Raw genomic sequence first — 18,653 nt, forward strand, 5'->3', positions numbered from 1 at the left:
AAGCCATTATTATTAAGGAACAATGACTGACTTTATGTAGAGCTAATGCTTACAAAGCCCTTCCAAGAAAGCCGGCCTGGTACCTGGTCTATAAGATTCCATCCTCACAGGTAGTCAAGGAAGGTCACTTACTTGCAGGCTAGGAGCCAATCTGGGAAACTTCAAAGTGAGAGACACTTACTCAAATTTATATGTACTACAGGTGGGGTGGGGTTTTTACAGGTGAAATAAGGAACCCTGGTGGCATGATGGTTAAGCCCTCAGCTGCTATACCAAAAGGTCAGTCATTCAAACTCACCAGCTGCTCCACAGAAGAAAGATATAGCAGTCTGCTCCCATAAAGATCATAGCCTTGGAAACCTTATGAGGCAGTTCTACTCTGTCCTACAGGGTTGCTATGAGTCGAAGTCGGCTCAAGGCAACCAGTTTGGTTTTCTGTTTGTTTGTTTTACAGTTGAAATGGAGAGATTTTTTTTAAGGTTTGGATCTTAGCCTTGAGAGAGAGGACCAAGAGAGACTTTAAAAGTACAATCTGAGATACATTATGAAAATTTCAAGCAGAAACAATTGGTCTCAACCCATCTAGAGCAAAGGAGAATGAAGAACACCAAAGACACAAGGTAAGTATGAGCCCAAAGGTCAGAATGGGCCACATAAATCAAAGACTGCATCAGCTTGAGACAAGAATTAGATGGTGCCCAGCTACAACTGATGACTGCCATTACAGGGAGCACAACAGAGAATCTCTGAAGGAGCAGGAGACCAGTGGGATGCAGACCCCAAATTCTAGTAAAAATAAAACAAAACAAAACAAAACCAGGCTTAATGGTCTGACTGAGACCAGAGGGATCCCAGAGGTCATGGTCCCCAGACTGTCTGTTAGCCCAAGACAGGAACCATTCTCGAAGCCAACCCTCCAGACAAGGATTGGACTGGACTATAAGACAGAAAATGATACTGGTGAGGGGGGAGCTTCTTGGATCATGTAGATGCATGAGACTATCTGGGCAGCTCCTGTGTGGAGGAGACAAGGGGGACAGAAGCTGGCTGAATGGACATGGAAACACAGGGTGGAGGGAAGGAATGTGCTGTCTCATTAGGCGGAGAGCAACTAGGAGCATATAAAAATATAGCAAGGTGTATATAAGGTTTTTTATGAGAGAGTGACTTGGTGTAAACTTTCACTTAAAAAAAAAATTTCAAGCAGAGATTACTTCTCTGACCACAGAGTTGCTCAACACCGCAGGGTTCTAGATTTACAAGCCCAAACCCAAGGAGGCCCATAGTGATTAACGGACACTTGCTGCAACTGTGTACATATAGCAAGGTCACATATAATGAAGTGAACCTTTTCCAGAGTCATTACCACAATGTGAGGAGACTTATAAAAAATGATCCAATACTTGGGAATGAGACTGCATAAAAACAGGGGCTTATCTAATCTCTGGTATACACCTTTGATTGACCTTCTATTGGCCAAAGTATTTTATACTCTGTAGGGGAAAGAAGTGTGGACTGGGCAGAGCTTCCTTCTGTTGTACATGAAGTTCCAGTGACTGAACAGCAGCTAATAACAAGGGGTAGAGATTAAATTACAGAAAATAGTTTAATGCACATGAATCTTGTCCACAGCAATGCAAGAAAATTACATCTGGTGGAGAATAAAAATCTCTATACCTCATATTCTCATTTGAATTAGTTTTTATATCTTGTTGATTCATTCAGTTATTAACTGGCTGAATAAAATCTTTGACACGCATTCATTTCATATTTGTTTAAGAGTCACGGTTTTAACTTTCTGGAAATTATACTTTAACAAATCTTAAAGAAAGCCATTTCTATTGGACTTATAAATTAATTTGGATATTTATATCCAAATTAATACATCTAATGTCATATGGATTTCTAACATAAATATTTATTATAACTAAGTGAGCTTCATCATCTTTCCTTAATTTTTCTGAGAGCTTGCCGAAAGGATTTAAGTACTCAAAGTAGGAGGCTAAAGCACAAGTTGAAAAAAGAAGTCAGAATTTATCCAGCTGGCTGATAACATACACCCATATAATTAAGAATTGACAGTATATTGGGTTTATATTCAATACAAGAAAACAAAGAAACAAAAATCTTACCTGTCTATAGTATTTTTCAAATACAGGATTCCCACTTGATAGCTAAAATAAACAAATAAATAGAAATTATATGCTATGTAGTAACTTCTGTTAACATATCAACATTCATTCAACAGGTACTTGCAAAGCACAGATGAATAAGATAAAATATCCTTGATTTCAAGAAGCTTAGGTTTGGTTTACTTTAGGCAGTGCTGGTGATGAATAAATGGACTATATGTATTACTGAAAATCAGGTAAACAAGAAATAAAATAAGAACTTTAAAATTATTTTTGACATTGGAAGTCTTTTCCTCAAACAAAATTTTACCCAGAAGCCCAACATATAACAAATTAAACCTGAAATGCTTTGATTAAAGCCAGTTGAGAGGCCCAAGGCCCCAAGTACTCATCTTCTACCCATGTGCCGAAGTGCCTATGTTTAAAACTCAAAAACCACTTCAGATGATCATCTCAATTGATGGAGAAAAAGTATTTGACAAAATACAACACCTTTTCATGATAAAAACACTCAGAAAACTAGGAATACAAGGAAAATTCCTCAACATAATAAAGGGCACTTAGGAAAAATCCACTGCTGACATCAGACTCAACGGAGAAAGCCTGAGAGCTTTGCCCTTAGGGTTAGGAACTAGACAAGGATGATGGCCCTTACCACAGCTATTCAATACTATACTGGAAGTTCAGGCCAGAACAGCTGGCAAGAAAAAAAAATAAAAGCCATCCAAATCAAAAAAGAAGGAAAACTATCTCTATTTGCAAATGACATGATCCTATATCTAAAAAATTCCAAAGATTCCACAGATCTACTAGAGCTAATAAATAAATGCAGCAAAGTCGCAGGATATAAGGTCAACACAGGAAAATCAGTTGTATTTCTATACACCAGCAATGAACAATGAGAAAAAGAAATTAAGAAAATAATTCTATTTATAATAGCAACTAAGCCAATAAAATACACAGTAATAAATTTAACAAAAGTGGTATGCACTCTGAAAACTATAAAACAATGCTGAAAGAAATTAAAGAAGACCTAAATAAACGGAAAGACATCTCTTATTCATAGAAGTCTTAATATTGTAAAAATGTCAATATACGCAAAGTAATTCACAGATTCAACACAATCCCAATCTAAATTCTAAGAGCCTTTTTTGCAAACATGAAAAGCCCACTCTCATATTCCTATGGAATTTCAAGGGGCCCCAAGTAATCAAAACAATCCTGAAAAAGAAAGAAGTTGGAGGACTCTCACTTCCCAATATCAAAAGGTATTATATAAAGCTACAGTAAACAAAAGATTGTGGCACTGGTGTAAGTACAGACATATAGACCAATTGAAAGTCCAGAAGTAAACCCATACATCTATGGTCAACTGATTTTCAACAAGGATGCCAAGTCCATTCAAAGGGAAAAGAATAGTCTCTTCAACAAATCGTGCTGGGACAGCTGAATCTCTATATATGAAAGAATGAAGCTGAACCCATCTCTCATGTCATATACAAAAATTAACTCAAAATGGATCAATGACCTAAATATAAGAACTAAAATCATAAAACTCTTAGAAAAAAACACAGGGGTAAAGTTTTAACACCTCGCTTTTGACAATGGGGAAACCCTGGAGACGTAGTGGTTAAGAACTACGGCTGCTCATCAAATGGTCGGCAGTTCAGATCCACCAGGCCCTCCTTGGAAACTCTATGGGGCAGTTCTACTCTGTCCTACAGGGTCGCTATGAGTCAACAAGTTCGGTTTTGGGTTTTTTTTGACAATGGATTCTTAGATATGACACCAGAAGCACAACCAAAGAAAAAAACAGAAAAATTGGACTTCATCAAATTAAACACTTTTGTGCATCAAAGGACTTTATCAACAAATGGAAGAGACAATCTACAGAATGAGAGAAAATATTTGGGAACTGTATATCTATATCTATTAGGAAATTCTGGTGGCATGGTGGTTAAGAGTTCGGCTGCTAACCAAAAGGTCAGCAGTTTGAAATCACTGGGTGCTCCTTGGAAACCCTATGGGGCAGTCCTACTCTGACCTATAGGGTCACTATGAGTTGGAATCAACTCAACAGCAATGAGTTTGGTTTTGGTTTATATATATTAAGAGTTTAATATTGAAGAATATATAAAGAACTTCTGTAAATCAACAACAAAAAGACAACCCAATTTAAAAGTAGGCAAAGGACTGGAATAGACATTTCTCTAAAGAAGATATACAAATGGCCATTAAGCACATAAAAGATGCTCGGTGTCATTAGTCTTTGTTGTTGGGCGCCCTCGAGTCCATTTTTGACCCATAGCAACCCCGTGTGATAGAGCAGAACTGTCCCACAGGGTTTTCTTGGCTGTAATCTCTATGGAACCAAATCTCCAGGTCTTTCCCCCACGGAGCCACTCAGTGTGTTTGAACCATCAACCTTTCAGTCATCAGCTGAGCACTTAATTGTTGTGCCACCATCAAAGCCACAATGACATACCACTTCACACCCACTATGATGGCTATAATTTAAAAAAAAAAGGAAAATAACAAGTTTCAGCAAGGATACAGAGAAACTGGAATCCTCTTCAACTGCTGGTGAGAATGCAAAATGGTGCAGCCTCTGTGGAAAACAGTTTGGCGATTCCTCACAAAGTTAAACATAGAATTATAATATGAAGCAGCAATTCCACTCCTACACATATACTCAAAATAATTAAAAGCATTGGTACTTGTATACCAATGTTCACTGAAGCACTATTCACAATAGCCAAAAGGTGAAAACAACCCAAATGTCCACCAACAAAAGAATGGATAAACAAAATGCAGTATACACATACAGTGGAATATTACTCAATCATAAAGAGAAATGAAGTTCTGATACATGCTACATGACACTGAAAATATGCTAAGTGAAATAAGTCAGAAACAAAAGGACAAATATCGTATTATCCCACTTCATATGAAATATCTAGAATAGGCATATGCATAGAGTCAAAAGTTTATTAGTGATTACCAGGGACTTAGGGGAGGGGAGAATGAGGAGTTACTGCTTAAGGAGTACTCAGTTTCTATTTGGGATAATGAAAACCTTTTAGGTAGTGGTAATTCTATATTGGCGTAATAGCGTTTATGTTTTAAAAGAATAGAAGTAGTTCTGAATGGTGAGAGAAGAGAGGGATGGGAGGTAACACTGCCAATTTCTGCAGAAGACAACTTAAGAAGGGCCTTATCTGCCATAGTAAATGTAAAGAAAATAAGAAAGGGGATAGATTCAAGAGCTTTCAACTTGGTATTAGTTCTAGGGGATTATTTATATGTGAAGAGGGAAAATAGAGGCTGAATGTAGGGAGAGCACTTAGGAAATAATTTTAATGGCCCAGTTGAGGATCCGAACATTGGCAATGGCAGAATGATATCGTCTGAACAAGTTTTTAAGATAGACTTGACAGAACTTGTTAGATGCGTGTTGGGAGAGAGTTATAAATACAAAGATAAACAGGGAAAAAATTCTTCAAGCATCAAGGTTGGGCCTATAGTCCTAATGGGTACAAAATTAAGAAACTAATATTCATTTAGCACCCATTTTAAGAACACATTATGCAAAGTGCTTTGTAAATACTATCAGAAATAATCTTTGTGAGCCATATATTAACATTTCAGACTGCAAATGAGGAAACTTAGTCTTAGAGAAGTTATTTGTCCAGGTTTTTAAATGGTAGAGCCAGGACACAAACTCAGGTCTGTCTCACTCCAAGATCCATGCTCTCTGACAATACCATGCTGCTTCCCATATTCCCTGGTGTGCTCAGGACAGTCTTGGTTTGCAACTTGTTGTTTCAGCATGCCATCCAGTTTACCATTTGTCCCAGGTTTTTTATTTTTACAATAAACTATTATTACTTATCATTACATTAAAATACATTAGAATGAACTAGGATATAAGACTTAGTACACCTCTACTCTGCATATCTAGCTTCCGGCCAAGGTATCAGCTAGTAGTAAGATGTAAGGGCAGTGTTGAACAACTTGAACAACTAATTAAATCTGAAAGTGGACTAGTGATAACTCCATCTTTCTTTTCCTGACTGCTTACAGATGCAACATAACATCTTCCTTTCGAGGACAGCATGCAGAAGACTCACTGAAAAGTATCTCCTCAGACACAAGCCAACTGTGGACAGCTACATCCTTATGGTCTTGCAATACACTGGGAGAAGCATTTGGCACTGTTGCTCCTGCTGGCTATTTAGCATGCCAGGCAGTACAGTGACACGTGCGGTAGTAGCCTGCAAGATGGACCAGGCCACCAGCCAGCTAGGTTGTGGGAATTCACAGGTCAGGCACAAAAGATTTATTTGCAAAGAGCCAACAGTCTGAAAACTCTTGGGTTGTTTTGCAGGTTTCGTCATTTATTGTATGGAATTAATCTAGTATTATTTATTTTATTGTTTGTAACCATTTTTCATTACCCAATAAGCCCTTTCAGCAGCAATGACCTTGAGCTTAAAAGAAGAAACTGCATACAAAACAAAATTAAGTAATGAATTCCCATTTCTCCCCAAAATTGATGGGGAATTTGCATAAAGCCTTTGAGGCTATTTCCATTTACCATGGGAGCTCTAGTGATATCACTGTTAATGAGCTAGCTGCAATTGTCAAAATTTACACATTGTAACAATACCTGCAGTTAAAAATCTGAGGACAAAACTGGTATTGAATAAAAAAAAAAAAAAAAAACTCAAAATAGCAACATGTGCGTTCTCCTTGCAACCTGTCATTGGTCAGATTTTAAAAGTTAAAATCTTTAAGAAATTACTTTGTCAATCCAACCTAAGTGTCTCAGTAGTGAATCTTTTAAAAAAACAAGTCCTCTAAAATTTTGTTATATATTGTTCAAAATCATCTGGAAAACTTAATAAAAGATTAAAGTTCAATCAACTTAATAAAAGATTAAAGTTCAATCAATAAAGCTCCAAAAAAACTTCAGCTTTTGAAGCTTTTAGCAAATACCAATTATTATAAACAAAGCTTCCTGCAGAGACATTGAAATATATCCCTCAAAAGCAAGGGAAGAACTGAACAAATTGATGAGAATTCAAATGATATATATAATTTAATTCTGAAATTCTACAATTACACTTTGGAATCTATTGTAGGAGTTCCATCAAAAAAGTCTCCCTAATTTTAACAGGATAAATTTATATTCTGCATCGAGATGGAATGAAATTATAGAAGGCCTACTACTTTACAGCATGTAAGTTTGGCGAAAGAAGGAAAATAAGCGTAAGTAGAGAACAACTTATTTGACAAGATTCATCGTATAAAAATATTTGTCAAAGAGAAGTATTTTTAGGAGAGGCAAAAAAGACACAGCCCGTGAAAATATCTGGGCTGAGATACGCAGCCTTTCGATAAGAAAAAAACCAGAATTAAGAATATTTTCCACTTAACAAAGTATTTTCTGAGCTAACCAGAACTATTGGCACATGAACAGAGAGTGTATTAACAATTCACAATATTATTGGTTACAGAGAAGAGTCAACTGTAAGGGTTAACAACCACAAGCCATAAAACGCAACTCTGAAAAATACTGCGGACAATCTGAAAAAATTAAACATAATAAAATTATATTGGAAAAAATTACATTTTTTAGAAAAGTATTAGTGACATGATACTAGAGACAAATATAGCTAAGACACTGATTATAACATGATTATTACCAAGAATAATTATTTTGCTTTCAGTTTTTAATATTCAGATAATCAATGTAAAGAACTTTTTTTGTTCTAAAGTAAAACAAAATATTTTTTAAAATAGATTTTGAATAGAACTATTTTATTGGTGCACCAGTGTAATAAAACCACTTTGACAGTCAAAAAGTAAATATTTCAAAAAAACTTATAGAATTTTAATATTTGCAGTGCTCCCTTTCATTCTCTACAATGTCCCAGTTTGAATGACAAATTATATGGTCACCTTACTTACAAACCAAGGTGTAACTACTTTGCTAAAAAAAGAAAATTAAATAAGTTCCCTCAAAAATGAAAAATTAGTTTTTTAAGACAACTTAGTTGAATTTTTAGTACTGAGAAAAAGAACACATACATAGTATGAAATGCTGAGTTCCAATTGTTCATTATTTATCATTACATTATAGACTCACCGGTTACTACATAAATACATATGAGAAAGCATTAGCTCACTAAAATGTTCTAAAGTACACCCTGTGCTGATTATTGTGCTAATGAGATACAGCTAAGTGAGAATGGAAAAGCCTCCCAAATTGCCAATTCACTAAGAAAGTAAAACGACCAAAGCGTGTTTTTGGTGTGTCTCAAAGTGTTTCATTTTGCTCTAAAAATTTAAGAAAATGAGTTAACAGTTTAGAACCAGTGAACATAAACAGTAATGAACATCCAAGTTATGTACAACTCATACCAGCTTTTTAATGTTATGTAGATATGCCCTCATTTTGAAACTAGAATGAACCAGCCACTACTCACAACACATTCTTCATCACAATCACCTTCACTTGCTGCAAGTGCAGCTTTTAAAACACAGAAAAGGCTTCAAGCCTTTTCTTGCACTAAACCAAAAAAAACAAACCCACTGCCATCGAGTCGATTCAGACTCATAGTTTCCAAGGAGCGCCTGGTGGATTCCAACTGCCGACCTCTTGGTTAGCAGCTGTAGCACTTAACCACTACGCCGCCAAAAAAAAAAAAAAAAGCCGCCAAATTAAGGCTAAATAAGAACCGTATGCACGTGTTCTGACTTACCTACAAATTCAACTTAAAGACACACTTAGGAACAGATCTCACTTGTAACCCTGGGACTACCTGTAATGCATACGATTTTCTAAGTAATTTGCCATATACAATGTTTGACGTGTTGTTGTTGTTGCAAGGTGCCATCGAGTTGATTTTGACTCATACCAACCCCAAGTGACAGAGTAGAACTGCCCCACAGGATTTTCTAAGCTGTAATCTAGAAAACGGTTGCAGATCAAAAGGTCCTTCTCCCGTACAGCCACGGGGTGAGTTCGAACTGCCAACCTTTTGGTTAGTAGCCAAGCAGTCAACTGCTGCACCACCAGGGGTCCTTTCTGATATACAAATACTCAACTATTTAGAATTCAAACTTCTAGAACTCCATTTTCAAGAGGGTTCAGAAACCAAGGGGGAGACTAGCCCATATATCCTCTCAACTCCTCCATCACTCTACCCAGGATGCCTTTATTGGTGGTACACAAATTCCTAAGGCGAAAGCACCAAATAAATACAACCAAGAAGAGCCTAAGCTTTTATTATACACGAGTTTATACAGTGTGAATGGCTTGCAGGGAGACTAAAACATTCTGACAGACTTGTAATGTTTAAAAAAGACTTGCGTCTTTTACAATCCAAAGGAAAATACTATGAAAGCTAACAGTAAACAGAAATACAAGAATTTTTTAAAATGGAAAGCAGCAATGGTGACCAACAGCAATCCAAACTGATAAAGGAAATAACAATTAGAAGCTGTTTGAAGAATAAAGAAACTTTAGAAAGGGAAGTAACTCTGAAGCTGGGGGAAAGAGTGGGAGGGTGGAGAAAAGCAAGTCACTAGAGCAGTGCTCACCTTTAGGGCTTGGGAAGAACGGGGGGGGGGGTGGTGGGAGGTGGGGGGTGCACAAAGAAACACAAGTGGCCATCTGAGCAGTTCCCTTACAGAATATACAGTATTAACCCCCAGCTCTCCAAAAAGTCCTGTTATTCATTTAATAATTTAACAACCATGTGCTGCATGCCTTCTAGATTCAAAACAATAGGTTTAAGTGCCTGGGATTACAAAAATCAGATAGGGTTCCTGCCCTCAAAAGAGCTTACAGTGGTATACACATACATTGGGTTATTACTCAACCATTAAAAAGGAATGAAGATCTGATGCATGCTACAACACAAATGAACTCAGAAAACATTATGCTAAGTGAAATAAGTCAGACACAAAAGGGTAAACAGTGTATAATTCCACTTATATGAACTATCTGGAATTGGCAAATTCAGAGATAGAATGTAGATAAGAGGTTACCAGGAGCTGGGGAGAGAAGAAAATGGGATTTAACAAGTACAGACTTTCTCTTTAGGGTGATGAAAAAAAAAAGTTTTGGAAATAGCCGTAATGGTTGCACAAGTGAATGTAATTAAAGCCACTGAATTGTACACTTAAAAATGGTTAGGATGGCATATTTTTATGTTATATGTAGTACCACAATTTAAAAAGTGATATAAAAATCTGAAGGAAAAAAAGAATTTACATTGTAGTGAAGGGAGTAAGACAAGTAACCAACCATTACAAATATACAAAAACTACAATGCTCCATTCTGCCAACATGCTAATTTCATGTTTGTTCCATAACAAGCCATTTTAAATTGATAACATCGTCAGCAGGCCAAGACCTAATAATAATACTATAAATTCAATCTTCTATGGAAAGTTTTTACAATCTGGATCCAAGAATACATATGCTTTGGAAGTTATCAAAAATGAAAGATTAAAGGGATTTTAAATAGACAAAAGAATTTCAAAGATGGTAAAGCTGTATACTACTGAAAAAACAATGGGCGTAAACACATACTAGCAATTCAACCCCATAATGGGCTAGCTTTTGTTGAACTCAATACAACCTGATCAAAGTCTAGGGGGCAAATTGAAAGAGTGAATACAAAGACTAGATCTAGTCTCCAACATTCTAGTCAGCCCTCTCAAATAGTAACTGGCCAGTTTTAAGAACTTGCCTATCTCAAGTTCTAGAAATGGGACTAGAGTCCTCTTTGCTCAACTGTGCAACTTGTTTTGAAAACAAAAACAAAATAAAGCTCTACTCTTTTGAGTGTCTTACCTTTCAACTAAATTACTCTCTTCCTCCTTATCACTGTTACAACCTTCTGGTCACTCTATCTCATTCATCTAAGGCTGTGGCACTTGGCTTATTATCTTCCTCTCCATCCCAACCCTTGCCATCAAACTGAGTGACTTCAGCACCTATTTAGACAATCCATCCAATATCCTGAGTTCTTAATTCCTTGACCTCCTAATTCCAGTGGTCTCTCCAAAACAGTTATATAACTCACCACCAGCACAGCCATAGATGATGACCTGGTTGGTCACTCTGTCACTCCCACGGTAACACCCTTCCTGGTTCATTCTCACCCCAAACTGCTCTACCTCCTAAATCACTATTTCAAACATCTTGTCCTCCATCCACAACCTTTTTCCAGGTTATCATCATTTGACTTCTACAAAACCTCTTATCCATAGAACCTTTTATTTTGACTCGGATCCATCAGCCCCTTTCTTTACTTGACTTTCCTCCAGATACAGTTTAGATTCATGATTCACCATTTTAATAATCCTCCTGCCATAACCTAAATTCCCTTTCTTCCAACATCTTCTGGGCACACCAATATAGCAAAATCCCATATCTGGACAAACCCAACTATCCACTTTTCTCTGAGGCTGCACTGACAAAGTCACTCGATAGGATGGACTAGTATTACTATAAATTCACAATCACCAACCTCAATTCTTTTAGGCAAACATACTCTTTTTCTGATCAACCCACTCTCCATAACAACTATTTCAAGGTGGCAATGTGACCTTAGCCAGTCCAATCAGATAAAATTACAGTTGTTTTGTGGGAGCTATTGGAAAACAGCCTCTCTTCAAACAGCAGCTTAGCTTAACTAGTTAAAAAAAAAAAAAAAAAACCTGCCTTGAGCATTAAGCTCTTTTAAGATCTGTATGGGAGCAAACTGACAACAGCAACTTGAAACGTTAGATAGGAAGCTTAGGGGGCAGTGAATTTATGTTAACGGGGGAGAAACAACTCAGAAAAGAAAAGGGAGAGTAGTTGCAGGACTTGAATATAATCAATGTCACTAAATGGTACATGTAGAAACTGAATGATGTATTGTTTGTTGTTTTAATTCCACTGTGTTCTCGGTGAAAGTTTACAGTGCACATCAGTTTTTCACTCAGAAATTTATACACAAATTGTTTTGTGACACTGGTTGCAATCCCTGCAATGTGTCAGCACTTTCCCTCTTCCCTTTCTTTCCACCCTGGATTCTCTGTGTCCATTCACTGGTGTGTATGTTTCACTGTGTACATGCTCAACAATGACAAAAAAAAAAAAAAAAAAAAATACCAGATATTACTAAATTCTAAAAAGAAAGAAAGAAAATAAGCTGTCTTTTTCGACTGCAGCTGGAGTTATAAACTGTGGAAAGCTAGGTATAAAGTATGCAATCATCTTAGTGTCACAATGAGACAGTCTGCCTGAGACTGGAGCCAAGACATGAAGAAGGAAAAACTGAAGAGCAACATCGATGACATCCTAACACACAGGAAAAACTGAAGAGCAACATCGATGACATCCTAACACACCTGAAGTCTGCTCTACTCCTGGATCTGTCATTTACATAACACTAATCCACTGCTTATCTGCTTGAAACATTTAAAGTTGTTTTTTTTCTATCACTGCAAACCAAAATAGTTCTGATGTAAGAATGGACAAAACTAGTCAATTAAGTGAGTTTTATAATTCTTGACGGGTATTCAGAGCCATACAGACCTAACCACAGAATATAAACCAATAGAAATCATTGTTATTTTAATTCTTCTCATACTCTAGGCCTAACATACTCATAATTTCTCATCTTTAAGTATAATTTAAAATAAATATCATTTTCTAAATAAATTTCTTAAAGTGAACTAAGAGAACATATATTTTTGTGTATATATTAGTTGCTCTATTCCTTACTTTCAAAACAGCAAAGAATTTGGTAAAGAGAACTTTCATCAATGATTTAAACAGTAATGGCTTATAAATGGAAGAGAGGGCAAACCCTCTGAGTTTATTGCTGACACCCAGTTGTGTGGGGTGATTAACAACCCAGAACTAATAGCTTTGATTAGTAAAAGATGACCTGGAAAAGTTGATGGTAAAAAAAAAATTAAAAAGAGATAAAATTTAATATAGACAAATGAAGAGTAACTCACTCCGAAAGAAATATGTAAGCTTTGCATAAATGAGATAAAAAAAAATTCTCACAGTTCATGAAGTACCAGAAACCCAAAAGAATCAGCAATGAAATATTACTTTTTAAAGAGCCAAGTTAGTCTGTAAAGTATGAATTTAAGTAACACTACATTTTAAAATACACACATACTTGGTGTTCTACAGCTTCATAATAAGTAACACATGTTAAACTCTTATTGAACATTTCCTGTATGCCAAGTACTAGCCTAAGCACTTTACGCATTGAACCCATTAATCTTCACAGCAATCTGACGAGGTATGTACTACTATTAAGCCCATTTTACAAACGAGGTATTAATGAATTGCATAACTGGCTCAAAGTCACACATCTATTTGAGTGCTGGCACCAGGATTCAAATCCAGGAAGTCTTGATTCCAGGACTTTCACTCTTAACAGGTTTGTTGCATCTATCGTCAACGTGACGGCAGTGGGTTTGGGTTATCATCAACGTTATTATCTTTACCATTATCTTACTACCAGTTGCCATCCAGGAGATTCCAGCTCACAGTGACCCCATGTGTTGCAGAGTCGAACTATGCGGCATAGAGTTTTCAAGGCTGTGACCTTTCAGAAGCAGACTCCCAGGCCTTTCTTCTGAGGCACCTATGAGTGGATTCGAACCATCAATCTTTCAGTTAGTAGCCAAAGACTTAACCATTTGAGCCATCCAGGGATTATTATTTTACTTGGATCCTTCATACCCGTTGTATCATTTGACCCTTATAATATTCACAGAGGTATTTCCTCAATTCTTAGACGCCTTTCGTTGTAAGGACCACTTTCTATTTAATAATATAAAAAAAACTTAATACAGCTTATTATTAAAGTTAGTGGAGCCCTGATGGCACAGTGGTGAAAGCACTCAGCTGCTAATCAAAAGGTCGGCGGTCCAAAACCACGAGCAGTCATTCAATAATATATCAACATATTATCCTCTTCTATCTTGAAAATTCTATATAGAGTCTTTAGAATTACTACATCCTTTCTTTTTTTTTAATGGCTAGTATGTGACATACGGCAGTATATGCCTAGATGGAGCCCTGGTGGTGTAGTGTTAAGAGCTCAGGCTGCTAACCAAAAGGTTGGCAGTTTGAATTCACCAGGTACTCCTTGGAAACCCTATGGGACAGTTCTACTCTGTCCTATGATGTCGCTGAGTCGGAATCAACTCAATGGCAGTAGGTTTTTTGGTATTATCAAAGTTAATAGCTATTGTGTCAGTTCAGCTCACTGAGGGTTTCCCTCTTGTTCACTGACCCTTTACTCTACCAAACATGATACTTTTCTAGCGATTGTGCTTTCATGATGATGCGTCCAAAGTGAGCAAGACAAAATCTTGCTATCCTCGCTTCTAAGCAGCATTCTGGCTGTACTTCCTCCGTGACTGATTTTTCATTTTTCTGGCAGTCCGTGGTATATTCGATATTCTTCACCAGCACCACCAATGACTGTGAGGATGGCTCAGGACTGGGTAACATTTCGTTCTGTTACACATAAGGTTGCTATGAGTCAGAGCTGACTCTCTGGCAACCTACAACAACATTACAAAGTAAAGAGCTAATTTAAAGGAATACTTCTTCTAATATTAAACCACAAAACCAAACCCACTGCCATCGAGTCGATTTCGACTCACAGCGACCCTATGGGGTTTCCAAGGAGTGTCTGGTGGATTCAAACTGCCTTCCTTTTGGGTAGCAGCCAAATTCTTAACAACTGCGCCACCAGGGCTCCATATTAAACCACAAATGCATGTATATCCTCACCCTTTTCTCTTCAACATCACAATCAAATGTTACATCAAAGCTTTCTTCACATTCAAAATCTGCAGATTTCTCTCAAACACTTTTGGCCATTAGTAATTAGCACAGAATCATAAAGACATGCTGTTTCCTATAACTTAGGCCTCATGTCTAGAACTGATTACTCAGTACAATTTAAATACTGAAAAATACTGTCATTTACTCTTATATTTCCTTTTTCCTATTTGTTTAAACTACTAGTTTCATTTTTTAAGTTAATTCAATTACCTTCAAAACTTGAATGGCAGTCATTCAATAATGTATCAATATATTAACCTCTTCTATCTTTGAAAATTCTATATAGAGTCTTTAGAATTACTACTTTTTAATGGCTAGTATGTGACATATGGCAGTGTACACCTAGATGTGAGCTCTAGTAATTTTTTTTTTCTTTCTGCTTTGTACACTGCCCTGTGCCCTGAATGGCACCTGACACATAGAAGATACTCAATAAATATTCGATAAGTGAATGAAAATGAAGTGAAAGAATGGATAAATGAGTGAATAACACAAGAATCTTCTGTACACAGAAAAAAAAAACTATTCAATGCCTCCTTATAGAATAATTCTTAGAAGACAATTAGGGATTCAAACGTTAAGTTAAAATTCAACTTCATGCAGTTCTATAAATGAATACTTCTGTGTACAACCAAGGACATACATATACGATGATGACTGCATCACAACTGACTCCCCCGCCAGTCAACTAGAAAATTTCATCAATTTTACAAAGCAGAAAACTAAACGTATGTAAGGGGAAAAGAGTCTTAAAATTCAAGGAATTAGGTGATTTGCCCAAGGTTAACAAAAAAGTTCATCATGCCACACCCAAAGACTAGGTGGAGTATGACCTAATAATGCCTCTTCCAACAAAAGAGTGAGATACGCTCTCATTAATTAGCTAAGCCCCCATCTGCTTAAATAGCCCACATCCAATTTACACACTTCAGAAGCATCATGATACATAAAAATTTGTTAATCTCACATCTCTTCTCTGCTAAAGTCCATTGCAGCTAGCAAAGAAAGTATCAGGGCTTCGAACCAGTTTGAAACGGTTCAGCCATGGCCAATGACGTGAAACCAGAGACTCGAGTTTTTACAATCTGGGTGATCTGGAACCATAACTGGAATGGGAAAAATTACAGGTGGAAGCCCTGGAATGACAAACTCACAAGAAGTGTAATAAGTTCTTTCGGGAGCCTGACGAGTGAGACTGAATCATTGTCTGGGCTGAGGGAGCGACACATATTCAAGCAGTGCGGTCAGCCGCCATCTTTGAAGAGGGTATCACTGTTTCCGACTCTGTGCAAAATTCAACTGGCAAGAGATTTGGTTGCTATGCAACACATATGCTGCCCCTGTTTTCTAAGAGGGAGATTAAGTTTCTAGCAGGACTTCGACCAGTAATTTTTCCAGTTCTGGTTATGGTAGTTCACCCAAGTTTTTAAAATTTGGGTCTGTTCTGCTGTTGCTTTCTCAGCCACAGTTGAACTAGGAAGAACCAGTCTGAAGACCTGGAAACTATCACCTAGATCAACCACCCAGAATTTTAGTGTCTAACTAAATTATAAAAGTGAACAAGATTCAAATAATAACCTATAGATTTATAATTAGAAAAAAATTTAGTAAGTCTTTTCTTCCAACTAGCCCTCGGACAAGTTGACAATGTGATGTCTTAACATTTGGGTTTTACGCTTTTATCCTCAAAACCTCAATTTTCCCTGGGTATTGAGAAATTTATTTTTCTAACACATTTAAAAAAAGATCTAAGAAACAGTCACATACCCATACAGTTCAAATGGCTCTTAAACCTTTCCAAATAATATGATCTTGAAAACCTCTTATAAATTTTAGCCTTTGAGAGGGAAGTGAAGAAAAGTATCGTCTACATACAAAGCATGGGCAGACTGGCCTACAGACCCCTTAAAGATAGTTTCAGGTTTTTTTAACTTTTATCCCCAGCTCCGGTAAAGAGTGTCCGGTATAGTGTCCGGTAAAGAGTAACTGCATAATTGATGTTGGCTGAATAAATTAAATCAAGGTGTCAGGAGGATAACAAAATAATTCCATGTGCTCCTGATAAGACAGCTCCTCCCTAGACATCAACACCTCCATAGGCAGCAATCAAGAGGGAGCCCCGAGATCCAGTGGCTTTGGATACAACTGCTCTTCGACTGGCTTCCATGTCACCAATGGCAAAAGATTAGAGGGAGGCCTAGAACCTTACAGGCTCCTAGTTAAGACTCCACTCCTCCCTTTCAATGCTTACCACTACTATCTGCCTTGAAACTCTCAGGGCTAATCTCATTGTACCCTTTGCCTTTGTTTAAGGAGACCCAGAGTTCGTGGTCATCCCTCAACTCATAGAACTCTATACAGCCTACTCCTCCGCACCCCCAGCACTGGTCTGCTTTTCTAGACAAGTATTTGCTTTCTGATCTCATCTTCTCTTAATAATAACTTTATTTCTTGTTCTAACTAGAACCTAGCTGATCAATCCCCCACCCCATCCCCATCCCCAGGGCAATGCTTTCCCTGTAGCCCTCTTGAGTGTCAGAAGGCTTCCTAGAGGAATACAAGAAAAAAAAAAAAAGAATGGGGATCTAAAAAAAAAAAAAAACTGAGGCCATGCGGAGACACAGAAACCTTCAGTGAATCCCAGCTTTGTTAGTACAGAGACAGTAGCAGAATTACTGCCCTATACTGTAGTTTGGCAAGCCCTGGTAGCATAGTGGTTAAGTGCTACGGCTGCTAACCAAAGGGTCAGCAGTTCGAATCCGCCAGGCACTCCTTGGAAACTCTATGGCGCAGTTCTACGCTGTCCTATAGGGTCACTATGTGTTGGAATCCACTCGACGGAACTGGGTTTGGCTTTTTTGGTTTTTACTGTAGTTTGTGATAACAAGGAGCCCTGGTAGTGCACTGGTTAAGCGCCAAGCTCCAAACTGAAAGGTCAGCGGCTTGAACCCACCCAGTGGCTGCGAGGGAGAAAACACCTGGCTATCTGTTCCAGTAAAGATTACAGCCTAGGAAACCCCATGGAGCAGTCCTACCCTGTCACACAGGGTTGCTGAGTCGGAATCGACTCAACAACAACACACAACAACAACAGTTGGTGATAACAATCCTGGATTTTCAAATATTTCAAATATTCTGTTCTGATTTAGGAAGTAATATTGGAGTCATTATTCCCTGTCTGTGAGCACAGATAATGTGACCCAGCTGCAGCTGGACTCACAAGGACACATCAACTGGGCCCTGAGATATAAAGACAATAGCTAGGACAATCTTGGAAAACATTTCTTAGGGAATCTTTCACATAAGCCAATCAAAAGGAACACAAAAGACTTTCCACTCTTACCTTTTTCAATTAGCATATAGTGAATAAATTTGTTGGACCAGTGAAGACTCTCCTATCAATACTGAAACCTGTACCAATGATTATTAAGAGAGATGATTCAAAATGCAGAATCACATTGATCTAGCAGTTTTAGCCAAAAAAAGGTGAAGGTTTCAAAGATTTTACCCATTTTGTGATGTTAATACATACTGATGATTTGGACAAACATTAGCTCTGGCGGCATGCTTGTCCGCTTCCCACTTTTGCCTTTTTGAATATATGCCAAATAAAACTTTCTTTTTTCCTTGCT

At 37.3% G+C, this 18,653-nt stretch overlaps 1 protein-coding gene across 5 annotated transcripts in view; it reads right to left on the reverse strand.

Annotated features, from left to right (window-relative positions):
• Nucleotides 1-18,653, reverse strand: part of EPS15 (epidermal growth factor receptor pathway substrate 15) — a 176,969-nt gene that overhangs the window by 139,454 nt on the left and 18,862 nt on the right. For 4 of the 5 annotated variants that reach the window (XM_064281947.1, XM_064281949.1, XM_064281950.1 and 1 more), the window contains one exon: nt 2,133-2,174. In XM_064281947.1, the coding sequence (XP_064138017.1) occupies nt 2,133-2,174 (42 nt within the window). Of the gene's footprint in view, nt 1-2,132; nt 2,175-13,667; nt 14,031-18,653 lie in introns of those variants that run through there. The other variant, XM_064281948.1, reaches the window with a different exon arrangement.

The sequence above is a fragment of the Loxodonta africana genome, chromosome 3 (assembly GCF_030014295.1).
Source record: "Loxodonta africana isolate mLoxAfr1 chromosome 3, mLoxAfr1.hap2, whole genome shotgun sequence".
NCBI classification, from domain to species: Eukaryota; Metazoa; Chordata; class Mammalia; order Proboscidea; family Elephantidae; genus Loxodonta; species Loxodonta africana.